The sequence below is a fragment of the Gymnoscopelus braueri genome (assembly GCF_963280865.1).
Source record: "Gymnoscopelus braueri genome assembly, chromosome: 6".
Taxonomy (NCBI): Eukaryota; Metazoa; Chordata; class Actinopteri; order Myctophiformes; family Myctophidae; genus Gymnoscopelus; species Gymnoscopelus braueri.
In genome coordinates this window covers 26,152,884-26,180,119 of record NC_137607.1, presented here as the reverse complement: position 1 = coordinate 26,180,119, position 27,236 = coordinate 26,152,884, and the positions used below count along the sequence as shown (strand labels likewise).

At 42.7% G+C, this 27,236-nt stretch overlaps 1 protein-coding gene across 10 annotated transcripts in view; it reads left to right on the top strand.

The window, feature by feature from the left end:
- Nucleotides 1-26,882, top strand: part of sgip1a (SH3GL interacting endocytic adaptor 1a) — a 74,372-nt gene extending 47,490 nt beyond the window's left edge. Inside the window, exons 8-24 of one of the 10 annotated variants that reach the window (XM_080431848.1) lie at nucleotides 1,913-1,924; nucleotides 3,082-3,106; nucleotides 3,606-3,690; nucleotides 5,821-5,903; nucleotides 9,114-9,188; nucleotides 9,892-10,725; nucleotides 13,162-13,283; nucleotides 13,423-13,573; nucleotides 15,230-15,289; nucleotides 18,323-18,382; nucleotides 19,775-19,886; nucleotides 20,533-20,688; nucleotides 22,529-22,664; nucleotides 23,239-23,441; nucleotides 23,958-24,022; nucleotides 25,788-25,952; nucleotides 26,608-26,882. In XM_080431848.1, coding sequence (XP_080287974.1) covers nucleotides 1,913-1,924; nucleotides 3,082-3,106; nucleotides 3,606-3,690; nucleotides 5,821-5,903; nucleotides 9,114-9,188; nucleotides 9,892-10,725; nucleotides 13,162-13,283; nucleotides 13,423-13,573; nucleotides 15,230-15,289; nucleotides 18,323-18,382; nucleotides 19,775-19,886; nucleotides 20,533-20,688; nucleotides 22,529-22,664; nucleotides 23,239-23,441; nucleotides 23,958-24,022; nucleotides 25,788-25,952; nucleotides 26,608-26,630 — 2,367 coding nt within the window. In that variant the 3' untranslated portion in view covers nucleotides 26,631-26,882. Of the gene's footprint in view, nucleotides 1-1,912; nucleotides 1,925-3,081; nucleotides 3,107-3,605; nucleotides 3,691-5,817; nucleotides 5,904-9,113; nucleotides 9,189-9,891; nucleotides 10,726-13,161; nucleotides 13,284-13,422; nucleotides 13,574-15,229; nucleotides 15,290-18,322; nucleotides 18,383-19,774; nucleotides 19,887-20,532; nucleotides 20,689-22,528; nucleotides 22,665-23,238; nucleotides 23,442-23,957; nucleotides 24,023-25,787; nucleotides 25,953-26,607 lie in introns of all 10 variants that reach the window. The other 9 variants (XM_080431849.1, XM_080431846.1, XM_080431847.1 and 6 more) reach the window with 9 other exon arrangements.
- Nucleotides 26,883-27,236: the final 354 nt, after the last annotated feature.

Below are 27,236 nucleotides of genomic sequence, written 5' to 3'. Positions count from 1 at the left end.
CCGTCATGAGCTTGTAGATCTGCTATTTTCTCTGAATGTTCCCCCCCAGAATACGGATGCCAGAGTTTATGTGGTTAAAAAAAATGGAGACTGCAAATGGCTGTTATTTCTCCACTCATCACACACAGACATATCTAACCTAACACCCTACTGTATGCGCTGTGCATAAGCTCACATACACATTCACACGCATGTGTTTGTGAATGAGTCATCCTCAGCTCCTCTTTTTTGCTGCCTTCTGTTCAACGAGATTTATCAACCTGAAAGCATATACGTGGTGTACTAAGCTAATGCCATGATATGAGGCTGCTGAAATGTCACAGTATAGAGTACTGAAGTCCTGACGTCACTCGCTCATCCCCTGGGTCATTTCTCTATGGAGAATAACATTGGGTCATCTTAGAATCGTCTCATATAAGAATTTTGGTCCAAAAATAAACAAATTGTCCCGGCGCTATTGTCAGGGAGGTGGCTCTGTATCGTTTCCGATAGTCCGTCACTCATATTTGATAGTCTGTTTCTGGCAAAAATGCAATTAATTCGGCGGCGGTTACGTTACCGTTTTCTGCTTTTCTCGCCGTCAGCAGAGGTGGACAAAGTACTCGACCCCTGTACTTGAGTAAGAGTACAGATACTCCTGGTTAAATTTACTCCACTACAAGTAAAAGTAGCTCAGTCAAAATATTACTCAAGTTAGAGTAAAAAAGTCATTGCTTTTAAATATACTTAAGTATTCAAAAGTACAAGTGCTTTGATAAATAATTAAAGTAAAAGTAATAGCACATCACTGCATGCACTGATGTGCTAGATTGTAGAACCACTACGTTATACAAAGCTTGCAGAAACACCTATAAAACATAGTAAAAACTGAGGAACCAGAACTAAATAATTTTACTCCTATACACCCATACAAGCTGTAACAAAGAGGAGAGCGGAGGGGGAAGCCAGAAACACGGCTAGTGTGAGAGCAGAAGTGTGGCCAATTGCATTTTAGGGAAGAAAAAAAAAAACAGCCAACCTAAAGGCCAAACCGCACCATGCAACTAGTCGCAACTCCTTGCAACAAAACCGTTTTAAGGTCAACCAAACAATGCAACTCCTTGCAACAAAACCGTTTTAAGGTCAACCAAACAATGCAACTCCTTGCAACTGCCATTGGGGATAATGGTTGCAAGTAGTTGCAAATAGTTGCATGTTGCAAGTAGTTGCAAATAGTTGCATGTTGCAAGTAGTTGCAATAGTTGCATGTTGCAAGGAGTTGCATGGCGAAACATTGGTGTGGAGTGGGCTTAAAAGTACTCGGTACTTTGCAGCATCCTAGAAATGTACTCCAGTAAAAGTAAAATATTTGTCTTGGAAATGTACTCAAGTAAGAGTAATAAGTATAACAAAAATCTAATACTCAAGTAAAGTACAGATCCTCAGAATCTGTACTTAAGTACAGTGCTCAAGTACATTTACTCCGTTACTGTCCACCACTGGCCGTCAGTTGATGCTTCATATCCATATGAGTCGAACCTCCGGGATCATTTGTTTATTTTTGGAACACAGTTCTTATATACCGCAATATTAAACACGTTTATTGGAATTCAGAATGGGGGGGGAACGGGGAACGTGACCCAGGTAGGATGCGTAAATTACGTCAGACTTCGGTGCTCTATAGGCTAAATGCATATTATTATCCATACATGTGAAAGCTCTGCAAGGCCCAATAAGGAAAGTACAGCCGGTGTCATTAAAAGTGGTCGTGTTGCATCGCCAAATAATGTCTCACCTTGAGAAAATGAATCCATGAATGACTCCTTGTTCGTCGTTTTTTGAGCCTCCAGATTCGTATCATGTGATGTCTCTTTTACTGATTTGTCACTCTCTGACCAGGGGTCTCTTCTCTCTTCCTTTTTGCTGGTCACAGAGACGTAGCCCGGTAAGTGACATTTCTCCTCTGTGTCCTGTGGGGGCCAGGGTAGATAAGTAACACGCTTTTTGTCCCTATCCCCTCTGTCGTTTGTGGTGTCAAAGGAGGCAATGAGAGAGGATACAGTGGGTACTCTGAGTGGCTACAGTAACTGCTAATGAGCTGTGCTGTCATTGATATCAAAAGATTTAGACTTGGAAATTGATAACTGAATAATAAACTATCTTTATAATTCAATCACTCATCAAAACATTTTTTTGGGGGAAAACGTTTCAATTTCAGTTTTAAATTACCATATTCACAAAGCAAACATTATGCTCCGACTTCATACTCGGTGGGTGGGGGTTCACTCTCCCAGAGGATGAAGTAAGAGCAAAATGGCTGCTATGTGAACGGTCGGTTTATTTCAGTGACGATAAATTCAGAGGATGCCTGTCCTCTGCCACCTCTCTCTTTACCCCTCCTTGCCCTTTCATTCATCACCTTCCTCTCGATGCGCATGTTGTCTTGTTTGAACGTGCGCTCACAAACTCTCATACATTGGATAATTAAGGTCACAGGAGAACAAGTGTAATGCTGCTCCCTAACGACACACTTCCTCTCTCTTTCACCTTTCCCACACATTCTCTTAACTCCCTCATTTACCCACCCTCCTCCTCTGTCTCAGTTCAACACAAGAGTGTTTGTGTTGATGGCCGCTGTCTAAAATGTCTTCCTGGGACACGCACAATGCTTCTAGCTACAGCACAGTCACCTATTACACATACTCAATAGAACGAGGATGCTGAATTGTAACAAATCACTGTTATTGTTGGTCTGGGTGTGGGTATCTGTGTGTTACGTTTGATTTATACTTTGTTTTGCATCGGTGTTGCGCGCTAAAATCGGCAGACCTACAAGCTCATGCTGCATCACGCTGTAATGCACTGTGAGGTTGTAGATTGTCTATTTTCGCTGCGCAACACTGGCGTGCAACAAAGTCTAAATCAGGCTTTAGCGATCCCTTACGCCTGTAGAGCTGGTTGCTAAGCAGGAAGTTAGGCTGGTCTCATTTGATTAAGTCATCCCGAGGCTAAAGCTCATCTCCTGACCTTCACCGCTGAACAGACTGCATCATTCCTTGCACATGCTACTGTTATACATTTCCATATGCTTTCTCATTGCAGGGTTTGGTGAAAAGGAATAGCTCCAGTAAGTATTTAAGGCGAAATGTTGCAAGTATAAAAAAAGGCATGTTTTAAATCACTGTTTCTTAAACAGTGGGTTGGGACCCATCTTTGGGTCGCGGACCAATTTTTATGGGTTGCAAATGAATATCCCCATTTTTTTTCATTTCCTACATTTAAAAGTGTACATATTATTTCAAAAGATTAAAAAGGTTTCAGCCAAAAAATCCCAACTTGTCATTAATTAAAAACAATTCCAACAACAGTATTTCATATATAAAATGAAAAAAAATCTAATTTTCATAAATAAATAAAAATAAAAGTTTAAGAAGTGTTGTAAATAGCTGATCTACAAGCTCACGACGGGAAGTGACACGTTGAGCTTGTAGATCTGCTATTTTTTTTACCAGTTTTGGGTCCTGGGCAAACGTCAAATTTATGGGTGTTGAGCTAAAAAGTTTGGGAACCACTGTTCTAAATAATATACAGTATATTAATATAATATATATTATTGTTGTTTCCAGGGGAAGAGATCGCTAGACCAAGACGCACTGCACCCGTTGTGCCCCCTGTGGCCTCTACACCAGCCCCAGTGCTCAAACCACCCAGGTATGAGCACCCATATGCCCCACATCAAGGTCACTGATGAATAATAATAATAATAATAATAATAATAATACCACCCAGGTATGAGCAGCACCCATGCCCTGCATCAAGGTCACAAGGTCATCAAGTCATTGTTAATGCAGTCAGATATACTAAGCTCATTTAGTGCAGAATGCAGGAAATAATTGACATAATCCATGTTAGTTGGGTACATTCCTGCAGTAGGAGATCCCTTTCAATGTGTGCATGACCGTTAGCAATTATTAGTCATTTAACCCATTAAGACCTGAGGCCACGTCTACAAATGCCTTCTAAATCAGTAGTTCTCACACAAGATTTTTTTTAAATGTTCAAGAAAAGCAGATGTACAAGCTCGCAGCGTGGCACGAAGTGATGTGCTGTGAGCTTGTATATCTGCTATTTTTGAATAGCCTATGCTAAATTCTAAAATGAGATGGATGCTTTTAACACATTGACCGCCAGAGGTTAATCTCATAATGTACTCACCAGTGCCAACGTTTTATTGTAGTTTTTTGTTTTTTTCACGTCGCCATAGACGTCGTTAAAATCCTTAAGATTGATCTGTGCACTGTTTGTAAACATCGCGGACATCTCCCTGTGTCTACCAGTCCAAACCACGTGTCAAACGGGGCATCCATTGTTGAGTTAGAACGGTTTATGTTAAACAGTGATCAGCGAGGAGAAAAACTACAATCGAAGAAAATGGCGTTTCAGTGTAGACTTTAGAATGGGAGCCGGCGTGATCGTCAAAACCGGATCCCAAATAATTCTGTTTCCGGTGGTGTTACAATGAAATGTGCCGTACCGGAAAATTGAAAAAAAAAAAAAATCGAAAAAAAGGAAAAAGCACCACAGCCCGTAGGCTACGGGATCGGCGCTTAAGCGTTGGATTTAACGGCCCGTAGAACTACGGGCCCGGCGGTCAATTTGTTAATAGGTTAACTGCTAAAACCCTATACTTCAGTGACTGGGGTCCCCCAGGGGTCTGTATGTGGCCCCTTACATTTTTTCCTAGTCTACACCATATCTCTCAGAATGTTTGCATATAAACCTATGACATGCCCAGAATAGAGATGCTAGGGGGTCATGTGGTTAATGAGCCCACTGAGACGGTGTGAACGCATTGCAGTTTTTAATACACAGTGTCGGTTGCGTTGCGACGCGTTGTGAGCTTGTAGATCCCCCCCCCCCCAGAATAAGGACGCTAGGGTTCATGTGGTGTAAGTGATACCCTGTGAATAAGTAATTCAATAGCCACTGCAACTATTCAACTTTGTCTGGCTCCTGTGAGAAGATTGCACATTCATGAAATTGTTGTCATTTCTCAATAGTGGTTGGTGGTGGTCCACAACTCGAGTCGACTATCATAAAACATTCAAATTTAGCTCAAAGCACCCAACTAGGAAAGAAGAACTGTTTGTAATTAAAGTTGTACAATGCAGAATCCCAAATAACGATTTTTAGCAACCTCTGCTGGTCACTACCGTCACTGCATACAATTTCCGTAATCCTCGATTACCCAGAATTCCATTTGTTTTCACCGGAAGCCGGAAGCGTTTCAAAAAGCGATCTTTTAATTGTTTTATACTATCTACGGATCGTTTCTCTTAGCCAGTGGAGCATTAGTTACCATGAGCTGTGCTTTCTTTTTCTGTTCTTTTTCGATCTTCCAATCCTACATTCTCTTAACATCAGCGTGAGGTTCCTTTTTGCTATTACCGCGGTAGTTCCTGGCCAAACAGGAAACCGTTGCGGTAGTTCCTGGGGACGTCGGCCACGACGTCATGACGTTGGCCAGGAACGTCATTTTCCCGGGAAAGTCCCCCCAGTCCACGTTCAATAGAAAATATATAAATAAAAGGCTTCCGGGGGTGAAATTCATGGAGTGGGTGTTGTGAAACTTTTGCCACTGACAAAAGATATACAATTTAACTTTAGTTTTGTTGAAAACGTTACCTAGTATTACTTTAAGGATTGTAGCATCAGTGCAGTAAGGACCAGTGCTAAATGTCACGTATTGCCCCGGTAGTATTGACACCTTATTGATATTGAACAGAAAATAAAATGCAATGGTTCTCTACAGTACATCATTTTACATTTTTGTTCCAGTAGTCAGCAAGCACCGATCCCTGAGGACACCACAGCCTTATTTGGGCCTTCTCTGGAATCAGCCTTTGGAGAACAGAAAATTGAAGGTATCATCACTTATATTTTATATACACCAGTACTGTGTGTATTTGTGCACGTGTTTGTGAGTGCGCGAGAGAGAGAAAGAGAGATGGTGAGCGAGCGATAAAGAGAACCAGAGCTTGCAGTACATTTGTGTGTGTAAGCTTGTCAATGAATATAAACATTTGTGTAAGTCTGTCTTTCCTTGTATCCACCTCTTTGTTTTTTCTCTCTCTATGCATTTGACGGTAGAATTACACTAGTGTCTGTCACGTTTAAGCTTTCCAGTCTGAAGTCCCCATGTTGTTTTGCTTCAGGATGTGTGAGCAATGTAATGAAACTGGCTGCTTTAATGCTGTGCCACCAAGAGTCTCTCTAAAGCTGCCAGCTCGGCTGTCACAACGTCTCTCTCTCGCTCGCTCCTCATCTATTTACTCCCCCTTCCTTCACTAACATTACTGTTCTTCCTTGAGGCTTTGACAGCAATGCACTTGTGAGGTCAGCCTCTTTACTGAGGTCAATACAAGAGGCAGATTTTCACGAGGTCTCATTAGTGCACGATGGTGTTTGTGTACATGCAGATTCTCCCCTCGCCCACTCTCACCGTCATGTTCAGTCCTACCAGATTTCACGGTGTAAATCTGTGTAGACTGGGGGAGTGCTTGTACCTCTTATGCAATAACTGTCAGTTGATGTGTGCTCTCAGTTGATGTGTGCTGTACCTGACGCCAACATAGCAGAGATTCCCTTTTTAATATCAACGTTCAGAGAAAAGAAGAAACGGCTTTGATGCTATTATTAGCCACTGATAAAAATGATTATATAAATAAATAATGATTCTGATAGATCATGTATGGGGTATAGTCAGCATATGGAATCTCCTTTATAATATTGCAGACATCTAATTTCCGTCTCAATATTGAACACAGTAGTGAACAACACAGTAGTGTTCAATATTGACATGATTAGGCGAATCGTAACTGTCAGAAACATGTGCTACAAAGGTCTTTAGCTAATCGATTTGAATAATATTTAGCCTGAGGTGCTTTCAAGTTGAGATATCTGGTGATGTAATCGAGGCGGGGGCAAGACGTTGTACATGTTTCAAGAGATCACCAACAACATTCTCCTCTACACCTGCCCTTCTTAACCCGGGAACGCATCTGTGTAACCACTTTAACCATTGTTATACTTTGGCTATTCATTAAAATAGCAGATATACAAGCTGTGTATAACTGAGTGCCGCGCTATGAGATTGTAGATCTGCTATTTTTTAAATATCGTGAAAATTTGTGCAACTCTTTGAATATATATATATTTTTAAAGCGAAAATATTTTACTCAAATCTTTGCTTCTGGGACGTACCTGCGCTTGTAGAGTATATCTGCTGTTTTTTAATAGCCAAAGTATAAGATAATGGTTCAAATCTAAAATGACAGATGCTTTCCCACTCGACGGGTGTATTTGCAAAACCGTAGATTCGCGTGTTTGGCACTCAATGTGTTAACCATGTCTTACACAGACGATGCCACTGACATGCCCCTGTGTATTCTGTCCCTCTCTGAACCTTAGTGGTTCTCTCTGAGTCAGATGTCTGGGGGGCCCCTCTGCCCCCACCAGAATCCTCTTTGACAAGACCCTTCCCCACAGGAAGTAAGTTTGGTTTTATATACCTGCTAGTTGTGTTGCGTTTCCCCGGAATGACTGCACGGACCCATCAAAGTCACCTCATCATGAATCCCCATCATCATCATCATCATCATCAACCCACTAACAAGTGGAACAGAGAACTGAGTTGGGGGTTGGGGGTGGGGTGGGGGGTGTCTGTGAAAGACTGCGGTGCTCACTCCTGTCTTTCACTCAACTAACCTCCTTCATTTCATAAGCCATTATGCAGACAGATTATTCACTGTTGGATGTACTTTAGCTCATTCACTTTTGAGAGGTTCAATATTCAGGCAACCATCCCTCCTTCATCACCACCTCCTCTACCTGGGCCTGACATGTGGCATGGTGTTGAATGTGCTGTATCACGTGGCATGGTTGGCTGGTTGGTTGGATGGATATTCTCCCTCCCTCGACTTGATGTGATACGGTTTGACGTTAGACCAGTGGTTTTCAAACTGTTTTTATGCGAACCCAAATTTGCCAGTTTTACTGTTGGGTCGCAAAATGGTTGTGTGTGCTATTAGTTAGGCTTGTCACAATTATTACTTAATCGCCTAATCGCAATTATATGAGATAATCGCAATTGTTTTTGCATAATCGTCAGGATCTAGGTTATTTGTCATATCTGCCCTGTGCAACTTCAAATTCTAAAAGCCAAACAGAAATATAATTTGTATTCACATGTTCCAGTGTTCAACGTCAAAAACGCAATTAAATCGTTATTCGCAATTATGTGTTTGACAATGAATCGTCACGTTTAGTTTCATAATCGTGACAGCCCTAGTCCTGTTACAGTGTGTAGACTAATCTACTAAGAACAAACTAACAGGATAATTGCATGCATATACAGTAGTAGGCTATTACCCAGGAGAACTGATGCTGCTGTTACCGAGGGCAACAATGAATGTCAGGCGATAATTTGTTTATCACATACACACGAGCCTTATTTATTCACAAAGACGACTGGGAAAATAAGACTTGATCAACACGGCACACATGGCAGCCATTAACTCATGCGGAGTTAATTCCACAGTGAGGTGACGGTTCAGCATGCAGTGTGCTGATTGGTCAGCTGCTGCCGGATCAGTCTGATATCAATTATCACCCTCTGTGTGCTTTTATCACTCCCCTCACCCAGGGCAAATATTAGGCTGGGAATGTGATAACAATATTTAATTCACCTTAATGTAAATTTTTGGCGACTAATAAGATTTGTTTAAGCGATTCCTTTTTACTTAAATCTTTGCTTCTGGGGGTCCCTGGAACAAAATATTTTGAGATGGGGGGTCCGCGGACGAATACATATAATTTTGTTTCAGAAAACTGTTAGGATTTAGAAGTCATTGTAGAATCGGCCTCAGGTTTTAATGGGTTAATGCCACCATTCTAATAAACAGTTGGTAGAGCACGTGAAACCTCTCCGTTAGCCCACTTTTGGGTCCTCAAACCCACAGTTTGACAACCACTGGTACTAACTTGGCACGAAAACCTTCAACGCCTCTTTATTAAGGAATGCCTCTTTAGACTGACCGGCTATGCTTATGGCCATACTGATGATGTCATTGCAGCACCGCCTCCGCTTCCACCTAAGAATGTCCCGACCTCCCCCCCTGCGGCCGGCCCTCCCTCTGCAGACGGCACCGGTAAGAGACCCGGGTCACCATGCCTCCCTTTGCTGCATCATACCATCGCCCGAGGACTGTACCTTTTGTCTGTTGTTTCTCTCTCTAACTCATGTGTTATCGCTCTTTTATTCTACGGTATCTACATACAGTACAGTAATGTATGTGCATATTATAGTGCACATGTCTAGTCGAATCCTTTATATTTAAGATGTGTACATTCATGACATCGTACAAGAAGAAGAATGCTGGTCTCTATACTGCCTCCCCCTGGTCAGCCGGGGCGCCTGATGGAGGGGAAAAGGAACTGGTTGGAATAACGTCTTCCTTCCACGCGTTACGTCCAACCGGGGAAACTCCCCCCTGTCAGGTGATAAGAAGCGGCTTGCTAGCTCCTCATGCATTGAAGGAGGCATGAGCTCAGTTCTGGGCTCTCCCTAGGCTGGCAGAGGGAGAGTAGCGCCCAGGATTACATAGTCAATTGGCACTGGGTGAAAAAATGGGTTTCTAAAATCGTGGGATAAAACTTTAAGCGAAGAAGAAGAACTACTGTAGGTAGCCTCCAGTCACACTGATGTTTGAGCAGTCCAGTACTCTAGTCACATCTAAATGTTGCATTAGAGAAGTTGTAGTTGTATTAAAGTTTTTCTGTTGGGAATTTAATACCAATGAGCTGCGAGTGGGTGCAAATATAGCTTTTGATTAGTCATTGACTCCATCTCAGCAGAGGCAGAAGGTTCTGAGAAGAAGCCGTCGATAGCTGATGTGGACAACATCTTCGGCCCAGAAGATGACTCGGCTGCTATAGAAGACACGGGTGACCAGTGGGTCTGCTTCAGTGAAGAAACCCCTGATAGACCGCCCGTATCAAAAGACACTACACCTCCACTCCCCTCATCCCCGCCTCCTCCAGAAGAGCCCGCGCCTCCCTTGCCGACCTCCCTGCCTCCCCCCGAAGAGCCGGCTCCACCCTTACCCACATTGCCGCCACCCCCAGAGGACCCCGCGCCTCCTCTCCCTACCTCTCCACCCCCAAAAGAGGAGCCTGTGCCCCCCGCGCCGACCTCCCCGACCTCCCCGACGTCATCAGAGGAGCCAGAGGAGCCAGAGTCTGCAGCGTCTCCTGTCCCCTCTGTCTCCCCCCCACCTCAAGACCCCGTACCTCCATTGCCTGCATCTGCACCTCCTGGACCAGAGGAGCCTCCTGCTCTGCCTCCTCCCACATCCCCTCCTCCAGTCTCCGTCTCTCCTCTCGACTCGGCCTCCAGTATCGCCCCGGAGCCCTCTCCCAAAGCACCCACACCACCCCCTGCCGCCATTTCCCCCGTCGAGGAGATTGCGACTCGCCCGGTTCCAGCGCCCCTTGTCCTAGCGCAGGAGGAGCCACCCAGGATTCCAGAGGCCTCCCCGCCGAAAGAGGAGCCCAGTGAAACGGTCAGCTCGCCCAAAGACGCTAGCCAGGCGAGCCGCAGCACGCCACCCCCACCCCCTCCCCCTACGTACCGGGCAGTGGTGTCCTCACCAGGCCCCACCTCCGGAGCCGGAGCCACTGGTAGTGGTGAGTCTCTCTCATTTCACACACCCCCACCAAGAGGTTCAAACTCATCAGTAGTTTCTAAAGCACGATCTTTTTGAACATCGTGGCAAGGGCAAGCGCCATCTCAAATTGCTGTCTGTTCTCTAATGATAGTCTAGACTGCATTCAATTTTTTTGTAGACGACTACATGAACAAAACAACTTCTGAAAAAAGAAATTAACTGAGGAGGGCATTGGGGGCACATTTAGATAAAGAATCAGGTCTGGCAATTGTGAGGCTCTTGTAAGAGTAACCAATTCTCTCTCAGCAGAAATTTTTATTCTGCATTAGAAACTGGAGTCTTCATCCAAATTCCCAGAGAGCAATTGTCTCCCAGAGAAGGAGAGCAGCGAGAGCTGTAGAAATAAGGCTATTATTGTATTGTAGCTGTCTGAGTCTGTGCCATAGAAACCTGCTGAATCACTCTATTAGAGAATAATTTCCATGTTAAGTGGAGAGTGATGACATTTTATTTGGCTTTGTCTGGATCTGGAGCTCTTCAGACACAGAACTGTGAATGCACCGGGACACTTTCTTGGTTTTTATATTAGACGGATGAATAGCAACATCTATAGTATCCATTCAAATGTGGTTAGAAGCAGGGGATGATATTAAGGATGTATAGAAAGAACACAAGCCACACACATACTATACATCCTTCTGAAGTGTTTAGACGTAAAGTTAAACTTTAAAATGCTGGATAAGACAAAGGCAAAGGATGAACCTCTGTGACGGTTGCCCGTCCCTGTGCCATGTACAACTTAGAAAAACACAGAAAATCCCCAAACAATGTTCATGAAGTATGAAGCAAATATTCGGTCTTGAATGTATTTAATAGAATCTACTTTTAGTTCTCCCGATTATTTCAGCTTTACGCTGGAGGTGGTGAAGGCCCTCTACAATAGGGCAAGAGCATGGACAAGATATTTTTCATTATGTTTGACTAAACTGGCTCTCCTAAAGGTCACCTCATGACAACACACAAAGGGAAGAGGAGCTACACTCACTGCTGACACAGCACATCAGAGCTGGGATAAGAGTGGGCGTTCTTGCTCGGAATGCCTAGTTCAGCTATGGGAAAGTCGTATTCTTAGATAAACAGCGAGGGCTAAGTTTGGTTAATGCTCAGTTATTTAAATAAGCTCTCACAGGAATACAAGCCAATTAGAAGAACAATGACTGAACAGTCTGTGAGGCATAACACTTGAGAATGGCTTCAATAATTATAACTTATCATCTCCATAATTTTTCAAACTTAAACACATGCAATCTTAAAATCATGTGCAACCATTGTGCCTTTTTTTGTGATTAAATATAATCTCCTTATTTTGTTAAATTATGTTACTGGTGGTAAATATAGATCAATGTTTAATTTTGTTGTTTGTCAGACTTAAAAATTTGATTGAAGTTATGTTAGTTACTTAGTTTAGTTCTTTTTTTCACCAACATTTTCTATTACCATAGCTGCCTTGCAAGCCTATTTTTTCCTTTTTAATTTTATGTCAACAAGACTGTCAATGCTGCTTTTCCATACATAGTCCCGGGCTCACCATGCCTCTCTACTCTGTTTTACTCAGTTTACTTTGGTTTTTCACTGGACTGGATCCTCCCTCGCCAATAGCACGGCCCCCCGAAGGTGGTGGGGGGGGGGGGGGCACGAGGCATGAAAACTACCGTTCATCTAAAAACAAATTTTAAACTAACGCTGTCTTGACACAATCTCCATTTTAACCTCTAGAGATAGGCCATGCAGTTGCTCAACATTGATTCATTCAATACAACACCCTTTTCTATGGGTCTAAAAGAGCATAACACAAAAGACAATGAATGCAAGAAAATGTTCCATTTATTGCTACACAATCTACATTTTGACCTATACAGCCCATCAAAAACTGTTTCTGGTAACATTAAGGCAAGAAATAGGCCATGCAGTTGCTCAACATTGATTCATTCAATAGAACACCCTTTTCTATGGGTCTAAAAGAGCATAACACAAAAGACTGAGAATGCAAGAAAATGTTCCATTTATTGCTACACACAGTGACATTTATATTTACAAGAATAGTGAAGCTCAACGTCAGGGTGAACATGGCCAAAATAATAAACAATTACAAATAATGGATTATATACAGAAAGGAAAAGATGGCAGCAAGGAGGCTAATGCTAATAAAGGGCACATTTGGTTACTTTCAGAGCCTCACACTGCTTGGAACTTGGATGCAATGGCTACTAAAAAAGCACCTGTTATTACCTGGTATCAGGTATTAATGAATGGCAAAAAATGAGGAGAGACATTGTATGGCGAGCTGGGACTATGCATTGCAGCATAATATGACAAACTTAGAGAATGTGAGATTGTAGAATGTGTCTTTCACCTGGGAAAGCTGTCCATGCTAATGTTCTGTTCTCCTCTGCAGGTTCCTCCTCTCCGGTGCGACCCACCACTCCATCAGCTGTCAACCCCACCCCACCTCCACCTCCGCCCCGTCCTCCATCACGGCCCAAGCTCCCCCCTGGGAAGCCCTCCGCAGGGGACCTCGTAAGTGCTGTCGTTTCTTTTCTGTCTCATGAGCGTAATGATGAAATGCAGCGCAAGACACATTGTATGATGATTACAAGCAAAGGCCTCGAAGTGGACCTCTGAATCTCCTACCCCTCTCCTCCTTCTGTCCGTCCAGAATCGTCCGTTCAGCCCCCCGGTCCACTCAGCCAGTCCCCCTCCCATCGCCCCCCTAGCAAGGGCGGAGAGCACTTCTTCCATCTCTTCAACCAACTCCCTGAGTGCGGCCACCACCCCCGTCGGTAAAGAGCTCTGCGTGTCCGTGTCAGGTATGTGTGCAACATTTCCAAGTGCAGGCGTAGCCTCATTCAGTATATTTCCAGTTGATTGTTGTTGCAACAGTAGCTGAATATTGCTGTGTGTGCGACATGCGTGCACACACTGTGTGTGTGTGTGTGTGTATTAAACTTATATACTTAGAATTAGGGATGCACCGATATATCGGCCACATATCGGTATCAGACGATATTAGCCGTTATATCGGTATCTGCAAAAAAATAATTTCAAATAATATTTTTGGGGGGTGATTTTTCTTTTTTGCTGGTTAAAGTTACAGGAGTTTTTACTCTACTATGTAAAAATACGATGGTGTTTGTGATATGAAATGTAAACTTACTATAATCACAGTAAACACTTTTTTTTAAATAAACGCTCGTTGACACTCGTTAATGTTACTTGCATCAAGGCAATTATGTTGTGTTTCTGCAGATTCTGAACAGCTATTTCTTATAATTTATTAGTTTCCCTGGCACAAAAGGGGGAAATAATGACACCAAAAACTAAATAAACAGATATCGGTAGCAGTATCGGCTATGGGCTAAATTGTTATTTCAAACATTGGTATCGGCCAAGAATTTCCATATCGGTGCATCCCTACTTAGAATCTATTATAGTTCTACGCATGACATCTCACTCCCATATGCCTTTAGTTATGTGTTTAAGACTGTGTCTACACTATGTGTTAAAACAATTTGCTTGATTAAATATGTCAATACTACAAAAACACTACTTATGACTTTCACTTGAATTAGGTCAATCAAGAATGACGTCTCCATTTGCAAAAAGAAGTAATTAGGCCTAACTGTCCTTGATATATTATTAATGCTTACATGTCGGTATAGTCACTGACCACCTGCCTCTATACACACACACACACACACACACACACACACACACACACACACACACACACACACACACACACCCCCACACACACACACACACACACACACACACTGGGCAGCCCCTAGGTGTGAATGTTTAACTATATTTGTAACTTGAGTGTGCAGTAGGAATTTGAGCTTGTGTTCAGCAAATCTTCCTGGATAAATAAAGGTCAGAGGCACACAGAGCCATAATGATCCATCTTTAGACAGTTTAGTATGGTGTTGTGAGTCTACTGCAATATCTCAATCGACTAGCATAACTCAGTCATGATAGATGACATAAATACAGACTGCAGGTAGCTGCATAAACTAAAGACCGTCCCTGGTTGAAGGGTTGTTTTTTCAAGATGGGGCAGGAAGTGACAACAGGGTGAAATATACAGCACTGTAGTGAAACCAGGCAGGAACATTGTACTCATCACTTCTGTGTAGTGCATTCACTAAACTCAAGTGTCACAACGTCACTATCATTGCCCTAGAATCACACATGATTAATTCACTGTGCCTTTGTTAGTCACACAATGCCATACGCTACTTCAAAGCACACCATTTTTAATTGCTGTGGTTTAATTACCAGCTCCCCCTATCGGTTCTTCACTATGAAGTTTTCAGCACTTTTATTTGTAATTCCCTTTTTGTTGTATTTTTTTGTTGTATTCTTTAATTAACTTTTTTTTGTTTCTGTTTTCTTTTTGTTTGGTCTGCCATCTTTGTGTTGCCCCCTTGTTTGTCTTTTCGTTTTGTCCTGTGGCTTGTCAGAAGATGATGCTTATGTAGACAAACTGCCCACGTTTGAGAGACACTTTGATTCGTTTGCAGGTATAGTAACAACCCCATCAGAGGGTGGGGTGTATTTGGGGTGGAGTGTTCCGTTCCTGTGTGACTTTTGAACCTGTCCGAAGCCCATCACCCAGGATGCAAAGACTGATTTATACTTAAGTTGCATGCCTGTGTCACGCACCAAAAATTGCCAAGCTACAAGCTCAAGACGCGTCCCAGAATGTGAGCTTGGAGATTGTCAATTTTCTGCACGTGACATGATGCACAACCATGAGTATAACTCAGACATAAGGCATACAGTAAATGGGTAAAAGATGACTTGAGTTTTTTTTTTTGTGATTGCTGTTGGGGCCGATGAACAGTCAAAAGTATTGATACAGTGAGTTGTTCAGTCGTCACTGTCGGATTTAAACCGTGTATGTCCAAAACCATTCCTTTATTATTATTACTATTATTATTATTAATAGTGAAAATAGCCGATCTACAAATAGCCGCATCACGGCGCGTTGTGAGCTTGTAGATCTGCTATATTCACTACTTTTGTGCAACACTCTTGGATGATGAAATAGGGCATTACTTTACAAAGGGCATTACTTTACAAACATAAAAAGTTGATACATGGAGCAACAAAATCTTTATTAGTGTTTTAACATAGTTTAACATTACATATACCCATAATGAAAGGTTGAGTCATAATCATCTTTAATTTGCAAGCCACAAAAGGTCATTGTTGTACAAAGCTGTAACTGCATAATTCATAGATTTAGGTGTTGTTGAAAGATGCAGGGACGATATCACATGTTCATGTTTCTTCGTTCAACATGAAGCGGCACTGATGGGTAGCAAGCTAGTTTTATTTATTATTTTCCTTTTGCTAAATCATGCCATCCAACATCATTATTATCATAGATGAGAGATTTTCTTTCACCCTTATCTCTACTTCTCTCGGTCTCTTTCGCTCTCTCCCTAGTTACTCATACAGTGGAAAAATGCTCAAACAATTACGTGGCAAAATGAAAAGCTGCTTTTGATACGTAACTTTTTTGTAGAAAAGCTAAATTGTCATTCAGCGCTTTATTTATCTTCCCACATAAGACTTTCTCTTTGTGTTTTACTGACTGTGCATCTGTGGCAAGACTCTCCCACGTTACCATGGCAATCTCTTGTTGATAGTCATTTTGTGTGTACAGAACGCATCGTGAAGTGACTTCTAGATACGTTTATTCTGAACCTGCACCTCATGAGTTTGTGTTTGTGCATGTTTCTGTGTGTGTGTGTGTGTGCGTGTGTGTGCGTGTGTGTACGTTTGCACACTTGGAGCATTTCTGAAGAGCGCTTCATCTGTGGGCCCTTGAGATCCACACTCTCCCGCTCTCACAGACAAACTCCTTCTCTCGCTCCTCCTTTCTATCTTTCATTCACTCACTCACAAATGCATTTTGTCAGATCACCAGGCCCCTCCTTAGAGAGACCTTTGATGTCTGCCAGGCGAACCAGGCTGTTGAGCGACTCAAGCTTTTTGGTATTCATGTCGCGTTCTCGCTCTCCTCTTGAGTAAAGCCGTGCACCCTCAAGTTCTGCCAAGTCTCTCCTCTAACCCTCCCTAACCCCCGACCTTTAGTTTACGCCTCACTCAACCCCTGACAACCACCTCTCACACGAGTTAACTCATCTCCACTCCATCCAGGGACAAACACCCTCTCCAGCTCCCACCCACCCCACTGAACACCTGCCTCTTTGTTCGCCTCATGAGTCTCTGTTTTCCTCTCACCATCACCCACTATGTTTTGGTCCGCTCACTCATTATTGTCCCTTGTTTCTATCGTTCATCGACACAGCTTCACCAATGGAACCCCCTACCCCACAGAAATAGCATAACTAGAACAGCCCTTTCCTGGTTTACAATTGTAGTCTATCTACTGTGTGTGTGTGTGTGTGTGTGTGTGTGTGTGTGTGTGTGTGTGTGTGTGTGTGTGTGTGTGTGTGTGTGTGTGTGTGTGTGTGTGTGTGTGTGTGTGTGTGTGTGTGTGTGTGTGTGTGTGTGTGTGTGTGTGTGTGTGTGTGTGTGTGTGTGTGAGAGTGTGAGTGTGCGTACCATAATGCCGGATGATACATAAGAACATTGAATGAATTGCTTTCACTCAACATCTTTGGCTCCAATTGGCTGCAGCCGCTTTGTTACAGTCTTTTGCATCCACTCACTTTTCGTTGAGTTCATCTTAATTGTGTGCAATACTGGCAAGCGTAAACTATAGCTACAGTACATCATAGGAATGCTTGTTCTAGTCATGCTAGCCCTGTAGTCCTTCTTTATTCCACAGACCCACACTGTCATGACTGCCCCCTGCAGGGTGTTGTTTGGCACGACAGCTTGGCTCAGTCTGTTTCATAACACAAAGTGGTGGGTTGGGAAATGGGAGCGTATGACAGTGAGGTCCGAGTCATTTGGACCAGGGTTTGGATGAGTAAGGTACGTTGCAGGGACGATCAATCTACCAACATCCAGCGCTACGGATAGAGACCGAGTTTGGCCATAAGCATCATCTCACTCTGACCGTGCTCTCTTCATAACATCGCCATGATGGGTTGTCATGAGCAGTGAGCATCAAATCATCGGCCAGCAGTACTTGGATACATTGAGGAAGGAAACGTGCTCCAGCCCTGCCTATCTGTGGCTGGTCTGGCCATCGTGATCGTACCGTACCACCAACCTGTGGCTCACGCCCGCCCCCTGCCTTCACCCTAGTCCTGCCCGGCCAAAACACGCACGCACACACCCACCCACCCACACAAACACACACTTATCCCATGTTCTGCTCTGTCCTGGCAGTGTTTTAGCTTGCTGTTGCCCCCCCTTGCTCACCCGTCCACCCCACCACCACCACCACACATAACTCTTCACCTCACTGTGACGTGTGTGTGATACACCTGCCATGCGAGACTCACGCTACTCTCCTTCTCTCCTCCCCCTTCTCAACCCCTCCTCCTCCTCACCCACTCTACTCTCCACTCCTCTCCTCTCGTCCCTCTCCCGCCTCCTTTGACCCCCAACCCCACTCACCCCTCACACAGAGAATGACCAGCCATCCCTGGTATGGTTTGACAGAGGCAAGTTTTATTTAACCTTCGAAGGTAAGTTTTCTCGGCACCAGGGCTAAACTGTAGCGTGCGCGCACACGCGAGCCTCATCTGTGCAAGCTTTACCTCTACTTCCCCAATTTCCCCCCCCTTTCTCTCTCTCTCTCTCTCTCCCTTTGTGTCTCCCTCTCTCCTTCCCTCTGCTTCCCTCAATCACCCCTGCCCACTCTGCTCTAACTCCTGGCTGAGCCCACTTCATATGGTGACAGCCGCAATGTTGACCCCTTTCGTCGTAAATTTCTCTCCGTTCTCTGTGTTCCCCCTCTCCCACCATCTCCCGGATTTATCCGCTCTCATTTCATCTGCGATGAAAAGCGTTCCTTGAGAGATCATCGTTCTTGACGTACTTTACTAATCTGTCTTCACTTTTCAGTCCTGTTGTTTAGTTTCGGGCCTTTTTTATTTTTGGCTTTTTGATCTTTCATCATTTGGTTTCTCTGATCTTGTTAGAATAACTTGGCTTTGATAGCATGCCTGGAACAAGCATGCATCTCTCTCTCTCTCTCTCTCTCTCTCTCTCTCTCTCTCATGCTCTCTTGCTTTCTGTCTCTTTTTTAATCCTCCTTGTTTCTGTATCCTAATAAAACTCTGTGTTAACTGTACAGTTTCATAGAGTCACAGCAGCTACTTTGAGTTAGAGATCGAGTTTTGCAACTCCACAGTCAAGGAGCGAAATCAAAATTGGTTGTTGACTGTGATTATTTTCATCCCATTTAATCACACAAAGTTTGTTCAGTTCAAGTTGTAATCAAGTTGACACTGATTTGTTTGCATACCATGTTTGTTTTTTTTAAAGATTACTTTTTGGCAATGTTTGTCTATTACATAGTAGAGTGTAGAGATACAGGAAACCGAGGTCAGAGAGAAGGGAGACATGGAGAGACATGTCAGGAGTCGGATTTGAACTGGCTGAGCCACCAGGCACCCCTGCATACCATGTTTTGTTTCTCATTGACATCCATATGCCAGATGGTTAGGAAGATGACACTTGATTTGATTCATTTGACAATTTAACTTTAAATGCATATAGCTCTGCTGAGAATTAAACAGCACACTAACATCAAAACAAAACAAAAAGGTCAGGATAACACAATAATGCCCTAGGGCTGGTACTGGAGTGGTTGTTGAAGTGAACATATAGGGCAGTGTTTGTTAGCTTTGTGTTGATTTCCACAAATGAGGAGGAAAAAGGACAAAATAGCAGTACATCAGCAGTGTTGTTTGTTAGCGTTTATGGGCTTTGGTTGAACAGTCTGTCTCTTCACTGTCAGCGCTCCACTTGGCGAAGCTCAACATTGTGTATTTTTCTGTGTGAATCTTTGCATATCTATGTGTGTGTGTGTGTGTGTGTGTGTGTGCGGGTGTGCACGTATGCGCTTTCTCCAGGTTGCTCCAGAGGACCCAGTCCTCTCACCATGGGGGCCCAGGACACCCTCCCTGTGGCGGCTGCATTCACAGAGACGGTCAACGCCTTCTTTAAAGGAGCCGATCCCAACAAGTAAGTCAACATGCAAGATCCATTCACACACACACCCCCCCACAATGTAGCAGGGACAATGCCCGGTTTAAGCCTGAGTTATACATGGTTGTGCATTGAAAATAGCAGATGAACAAGCTCACAATGCGTGATGCATTGTGAGTTTGTAGATTGGCCATTTTTGGTCCAAGACTTGCAAATAAATATAAATCAGGCGTTACACTTAGTTGTGCATCATGTCGAGCTCAAAAAAGCAGCTCTACAAGCTCGTTGTGAGCTTGTAAATCGTCAACCAAGTATAATTAAGGCATTAGCCATAGTACAAAATCACAATTCATGGAGCACGGAATGCACATAAGGCATGATTCTGGGCTAGATAGCACACCACTCCTTTATTACAGTATGTTTGGGAATGGGAATGATATATTTAGATTAACTTTTTCCACAGCCAATGACAAATAAAGCGAACACAGACATTACATGGCGAAACCGTTCTGCAGGCATACTTATAAGTAAACTATGGATATGCTTGCACAGTGTTTGGTCTCTGTGTGTCTCTCCTTTCCTGCCTGTACGTCTATCTATGTTCCCCCCCCCCGCCCACCCCTCTCTCTCTCCCGCCCTCCCTTTGGCGTGTTCTAACCTGCGACCTCCTCTTGTTCTGAAGGTGTGTGGTGAAGATCATAGGCGAGATGGTGCTGTCGTTTCCAGCGGGCATCACGCGGCACTTTGCCAATAACCCGTCCCCTGCCGTGCTAACCTTCAGCATAACCAACTACAGCCGGCTGGAGCATGTGCTACCTAACCCCCAGCTCCTCTGCTGGTAAACACACCACCGTAACCTCACCACCACACACTCTCTCTGTCTCTCTCTCTCTCTGTCTCTCTGTCTCTCTGTCTCTCTCTCTGTCTCTCTCAAGCAGTGTTGATTTTGACAAAAATTTAGTCATAGTCTTTTGAGTAAAATTCCATTTAGTTTTAGTCATATTTTAGCCATCTAAAATGTTATAGTTTTTGTCTAGTTTTAGTCGACTAAATATCATAAGATTTTAGTCGACTAAATCTGCAGTTGATTTAGTCGACTAAAATGTATTTTGGCGTCGTAATGCCTGATTTTACACTTGGTTGCATGCTGAAAATAGTTGATCTACAAGCGAAACACGCGAGCGCAACCAAACATAAAATGACTTGTCTTTTAGTTCTAGTAGATCTCTTCTCCACTCGTCCCTCCCTAACATTTTAGTCTAGTTTTTATTTGTTGACGAAATTGTCAATATATTTAGTCTTAGTTTTAGTCATCATAGCTTAGTTTTTATCTAGTTTTTAATTTGGTCTTCGTCAGTGAAAAAAGGTAGTCGACGAACATTTTTCGTCATAGTTTTAGTCGACGAAATCAACACTGCTCTCAAGAAAAGAAAACGAGCAAAACAATGAAATGCATATGCTACCTTCTTTCACCCTGACAATGCAGCAGCCACGATTATGCCTGATTTATTCTTGGTTGCGCGGCCAGTGCTGTGCCGAAAATAGCACTTTTACAATCTCACAATGCAACGCCTCACGTTGTATTTTTGTTACATGACACTGGCGCGCAAATAAATATAAATCAGGCCTTAGTCACTTAACCCAGTTAAATCAGAGAGACGTTTGTGTTCCTAAGTGCGTTACTTCCTCCCATGTTTTATAATGTTTTATGTTCATGTTTTTCACATCACTATAGCTTTGTTCCATCTCTAATAGTTCGTGAAGTAAATATTCCCCAAATGTTATCTGAATTTGTTGTCATCTGGATATCATAGTATGTGTTATGATGTAAATATCCAGAGTAGTGCAAGATTTAGACTGAGTTGCGTGCTGGTGTCAAGCAACCAAGTAAAAATCAGGCACAAGAGTCAAATGAATGCACCGATTACATGATTTATAGATGGAATTTTCCAGAACAAATGCCAGATTATAACCTCCAGTAGAACATCACATATGGAACACATGGCTAGTAAGTCATCATGAGTTGTCAGGCTAACTTTGACAGAAGTTATGAGTCTGGTATGATTTTCACATAATGTTTCTATGGAGTGAAAACCCAGCTTTGATGTTTTCACTCAAATGTGTAAAAAAAGAAATGACATGTTGATTTGGTGAAATCTGACAGCAGTGAAAAGATCACCTTGGAATATTATTTTGACAAGACTGATGTCTTTCTGGGGCTGGTTCTTATACTCTGTTATGCTGTTGTACTAAAAACATCTATCAGTATACAGTAGTAGATGAATCATCAAGACCATATTATCAGTGTCGGGTGGAAACCTGTCCAAAAGCGGTATATTTTCAGGAAATGAAAAAATATAAAATAACCGGTGTTCCTGTGGATCCAATAGTCACAAGCTCTAGTTAATATTTTGGTTCAATATTTATAAAACCCACAGACAGACTTAACCACGTTCAATAATCTACAAACTAACACGTCGCGATGTGCCACATAAATGGCCTATTTTCACTACATTTGCATAACACTGTCATACGGTGAAATGTGATAAAATAGAGCATCAATTTATGACAAAACATAAAAAGAAATAGAAATAGTGAGATACAAGGCTTCTGCCAGACAGTGATGATGTGATCTGTCCACTTTTTTAACAGTCCCATATTGTGTGTTCTCTCTCCAGCGACACCACTACACAACCCAAGGCCAATGCCAAGGACTTTTGGGTGAACATGCCAAACCTGATAACTCATCTAAAGAAGGTGGCAGAACAGAAGCCTCAGGCAACTTACTACAATGTAGACATGCTCAAGTATCAGGTAAGCTTTGATATATTCGGTATCACTGAGAAAAAAGGATAGAATGTAGCCAGCTATGCTATGGCCAGAATGTTTTTGGAACAAAATATGTTTTTTTTGTGTCCCTAATTAAAACCCTCAGCCTGAACTTTTTCTATATGTACATTAGCATTGGTCTAGCAATTTTACACCTGCAAGTGACTTCTCTCAGCAGGGAGTAAACTTGCATGGTGGAAAGTCTGATCTGGTCTAGAGTTCGCCTACTAATATCTGTATCTGGTTGGGCACCGCAATGTTATAAATCCCATATTCATATGATTTCACAGCTTTATGGGTAGTCCCTACCACTATGACGCCATTGGTTTCTGAGGGGAATTATTTTTGTGAGCACAGACCATATCTGTATCCGCTGATTCTCTCTAAACCACATCAGAAAACCGCTAAATGAGTTGATGCCAGTCTAGCAAGAAGCACTGTAAACATCAGTCACAGGCAAATCCATGAAGGTCACCTGTGTGTGTGTGTGTGTGTGTGTGTGTGTGTGTGTGTGTGTGTGTGTGTGTGACACATGCTCGTGCATACATGTTTTGTCCAGGTATCGGCACAGGGTCTTCAATCAACTCCTCTTAATCTGGCGGTGAGCTGGAGGTGTGAGCCCACCAGCACAGACCTGAGGATAGACTATAAATACAATGGAGAGGCCATGACAACACCCATGGCCCTCAACAATGTCCAGTTCCTCATCCCTGTGGATGGAGGCGTGGCCAAACTGCAGGCTGTACTGCCTCCTGCTGCATGGTAGGCATTTAACACCATTACTACCGACAGCTGTGTGGAAAAAGGTTGCATCATAATGCATAACAGGGATTTTACACGGGCTTGACATGCCTTGTAATTCATTTTCAATGAGAGGCGAGCGGTTAATCTGACAGGAGGCGTGACAAGCAGGCGCACGCCCCTGAAACTGTCACGTTCGTGCTTGTCTCACATGCGAGTCCGCGATGACTTTGTTCTTCACAAGCATTTAAAACTCAAATTTTGACTTGAAGAGAGCTTTTAACGATAACGATACAGTGAGTTTTAGCTAATGTTGACAACAATTCACTGTACATTCTGTAACGTTTACTGAATATGGGAAAAACATAAACAAACACGTTATCTAAAAGATTATGCAATTTTGGGGGGAAATGGTCTCGAGGTTTATGTAAACTAAGTGGCTGATGACAGTGGACAATGACATTTGGTGACAATGGTATGGTCCTTTTAAGAAGTTTTGATTGTACCCTTCACACTGTATTTATATGATCTTGACAGGAATGGAGAGCAGCAAAGAATCCTTTGGAAGATCCCTGACATCTCACATAAATCAGACAATGGAGGTATGTGGTGATCTGAGCTGTAAACATATTGTTGAGCCTTATACAGTACTAGTTCATCCTAGTTATGTTTTCAGCATTTCCTAAATATATCATAAAACTTAAAATACAGACGCACTGTGATGGTGACAGTGAGTACCCTCATTTGGGTGAACTCACCTGGTCACATGACATTGGTGGAGAACGGCATGGCAGAGTATGTTGCAATAATAATTCAAACCTTTTTAAAACTAGCAGAGATGGCAGATCTACATGCTCACACAGTTGTACGATGAAATAGGGCATTAATTTACAGGGAAAAAAACATAAGAAGTTGAAATATGGAGATATCTCTGATCTCTGTGGTACACTTCATACCACACTCCCCCCACCCCACGTTGGCTGAGCTTCTGGTCTGTGTAGGAGGCAGGGACTGGCTTAAAGAGCATTCCTTTACTCTAAGAGATTGAATTTTCCCTCAAGACTATAATGACATCCACTTGGGGAGAATTTGAGTGTGTACGAGCCATGCTGTTAGAGTTGGAGATTAATTTATAGTCCTACATCTGACAGTGGCTCTCACATTTAATCTAATTAATTTGAAGTGCATTTTCAAGTGTATAATTATCAATGCATTAACAGTGCATTAATGCATTAACAGCCGAGTCAGTTTGCTCCAAGTTCAGGGCTATCAGTAAAAAAATATATATTCATGTTTAAACATAATCTAATGATAATTTCCCACAATGTACTAAAATATGCATGACAAAAGAACCTTTTAAAAAGCCAACCTCAGATTTATGAATTTCACATTTTTGTACACTTGTGCGCACATGAACGCGGTTCACAATGACAAGGAAAAGGTTCTATTACAGATTACCTTGCCGGTATACATATAAGTAAGGTTTTATGAACATGTACAGTACTTGCTGCAATGACAAGTGTAACCACAGTATATTATAATATTTTAAACAAAAGTAAACATTTTCCAACTACCAGATATTCTCCACTTCTATCCTCTGCTAGAGGGATCTGATGCAATAATGTACAATAATGGTTGTACTGTACAATGGCTTGTATAATCCACTTACTTCATTGTACATTACTGTACATTTCTCACATTGGGAATAATTACGTGTGTGTGTGTGTGTGTGTGTGCTCTCGCGCGCGCGTCCATACACTTCTCTTAATTTTCATAAAACACAGCACTCCACTCTTATCTCTGCATAATTGTGAAATAGCGAGGGGGACAGCTCACCTCATTAGAGCTCATTGTTTATCATCTCGTTCTTTTTCTTTCAAAGTAGAAAACATTTTAGAAGTCTGGTTATTAAGAACTTGCTGATGCACTGCATTACTCTGTGGAGTTCAACGTTTTTCAGGCCAAGGACACCTTAGCTGAGAGAGAGATGAAGCAGGGACCCCCTCTATATTGTATAAAATTGTGTTTCAGATAATTTTTTTTTTTTTTACTTGGTCTGCTTTTTTTCCCCCTCTACACCTTCACCTCTTTGCCAAAAAATTGTCGATCTACAAGCTCACAACGTGCGAGGCGCTGTGAGCTTGTAGTTCTGCTATTTTTGGCCAAAGTTCTCCTCAGAAAAGGGATGCTAGGGTTCAAGTGGTTAATGAACAAAAAAAAAAAACATATATCACACAAAGATTTGGCGGCCCCCCTGTAGTAACTCTGAGGACCCCCTAGGGGTCCCAGACCCCCTGTTGAAGACCCCTGTACTATGACAATAAACGACTCCTCATTTCCTAAGTGTACAATGTGTTTGGTCATCAGGTGTGGGATCGTTGTTAGCGCGCTTCCAGCTCAACGACGGCCCCAGTAAACCGTCTCCTCTGGTGGTGCAGTTTACCAGCGAGGGCAGCATTCTGTCAGGCTGTGACATTGAGCTGGCCGGCCCAGGATATCGATTCTCTCTCGTCAAGAAGAGGTTTGCCGCAGGTCAGTTCACTCATTTGACACCATGATTTTACACCGTCAAATCCTGAGTGTTCATTTAACTCAGAGTGTACAAATGTAACCAAATGTGTTTACATTTGTACACTCAATTTTTTTATTTTGTTTTACCTTGTAACGCAAGTATATGTCCACACAACGCAGTAATGTTGGAAACCAACCAAAACAGTAGGAACAGATTAAATACTAAAGGAAAAATAAAATGGGACACTAAAACAAATAAATTCTTATCAAATAAAGGGTTGATTATAACATTTAATGTATGTGTCCAATCCATTATTAAAATATAATGAATATAATCAATAAGAATATAATGGATAAGGCAGGTTAAGTGCGAAAAGTAATTAGGTTGACGTCCAAAAGTGACCCATAAAAATTGGTCCGCGGCCCAAAAATGTATGTCGCACTCCGTGTTTGAGAAAAATACTCCTGTATACGATTTGTCTCTCAAACTGAATGCCGATACCCGTGTTGTTTGCACCTCCAAGACTAATGGCAGGCTCGGCCAAGCCCCCAAACACCCATATTTGTGTCTGAAAGAATAATGTTGTTGAGAGTTCTACGCTGACAACGTCTTTAAATACAAACCTTTTGACGAGCCATGCGGAACCCGACATAACACGTTATTTATGATTTTCAGGAAAGTATTTGGCAGACAACTAACCTACACTACTGACAAACGGCACTGCTGAACAAACTATCTAACACTGAAGACCATCTCGATGGACAGAGGACAGACCAACGCTGAGGGCACCTTTTCTTAAACCCAGAGACGGGTCACGCAGGCTACCCAGCAGTATTGTACACATATAACAGCATATAGCGTCGTGGAACTGTTTTAGGTCATGTAATTACTGTATTTGTACAATGTATTCATTTCATAAAGATCTGTATTGCTGCAGTTAGATGCCTGAGCCCCCCCCCACCACCCTTCCCCCTCTGGGTGCCTGTGCCTCTGTCTCTGAAGCCTAAATGATACTCTGTCACGTGACGGTGTCGCACGTTGAAAATAACTGATATTCAAGCTAACGACGCATTGTTAGCTTGAAAATCTGTTGTTTTCGAGTACCATTTAGGTGTAATCCCCCCTCCACATCGGTGTGCGGTGTTCTAGTGTTTCACTATAGCTGCCTGACCAGAGCCATGGGCAGAAAGCTTGGCCAGACTGTTCTTGACAATTCTTTGGTAACTTTAACCACTTTCAACCGGGCGAAAAATTGCGAAAATAGATCTACAAGCGATGCAACGTTGTGAGCCTGTAGTTTGGCT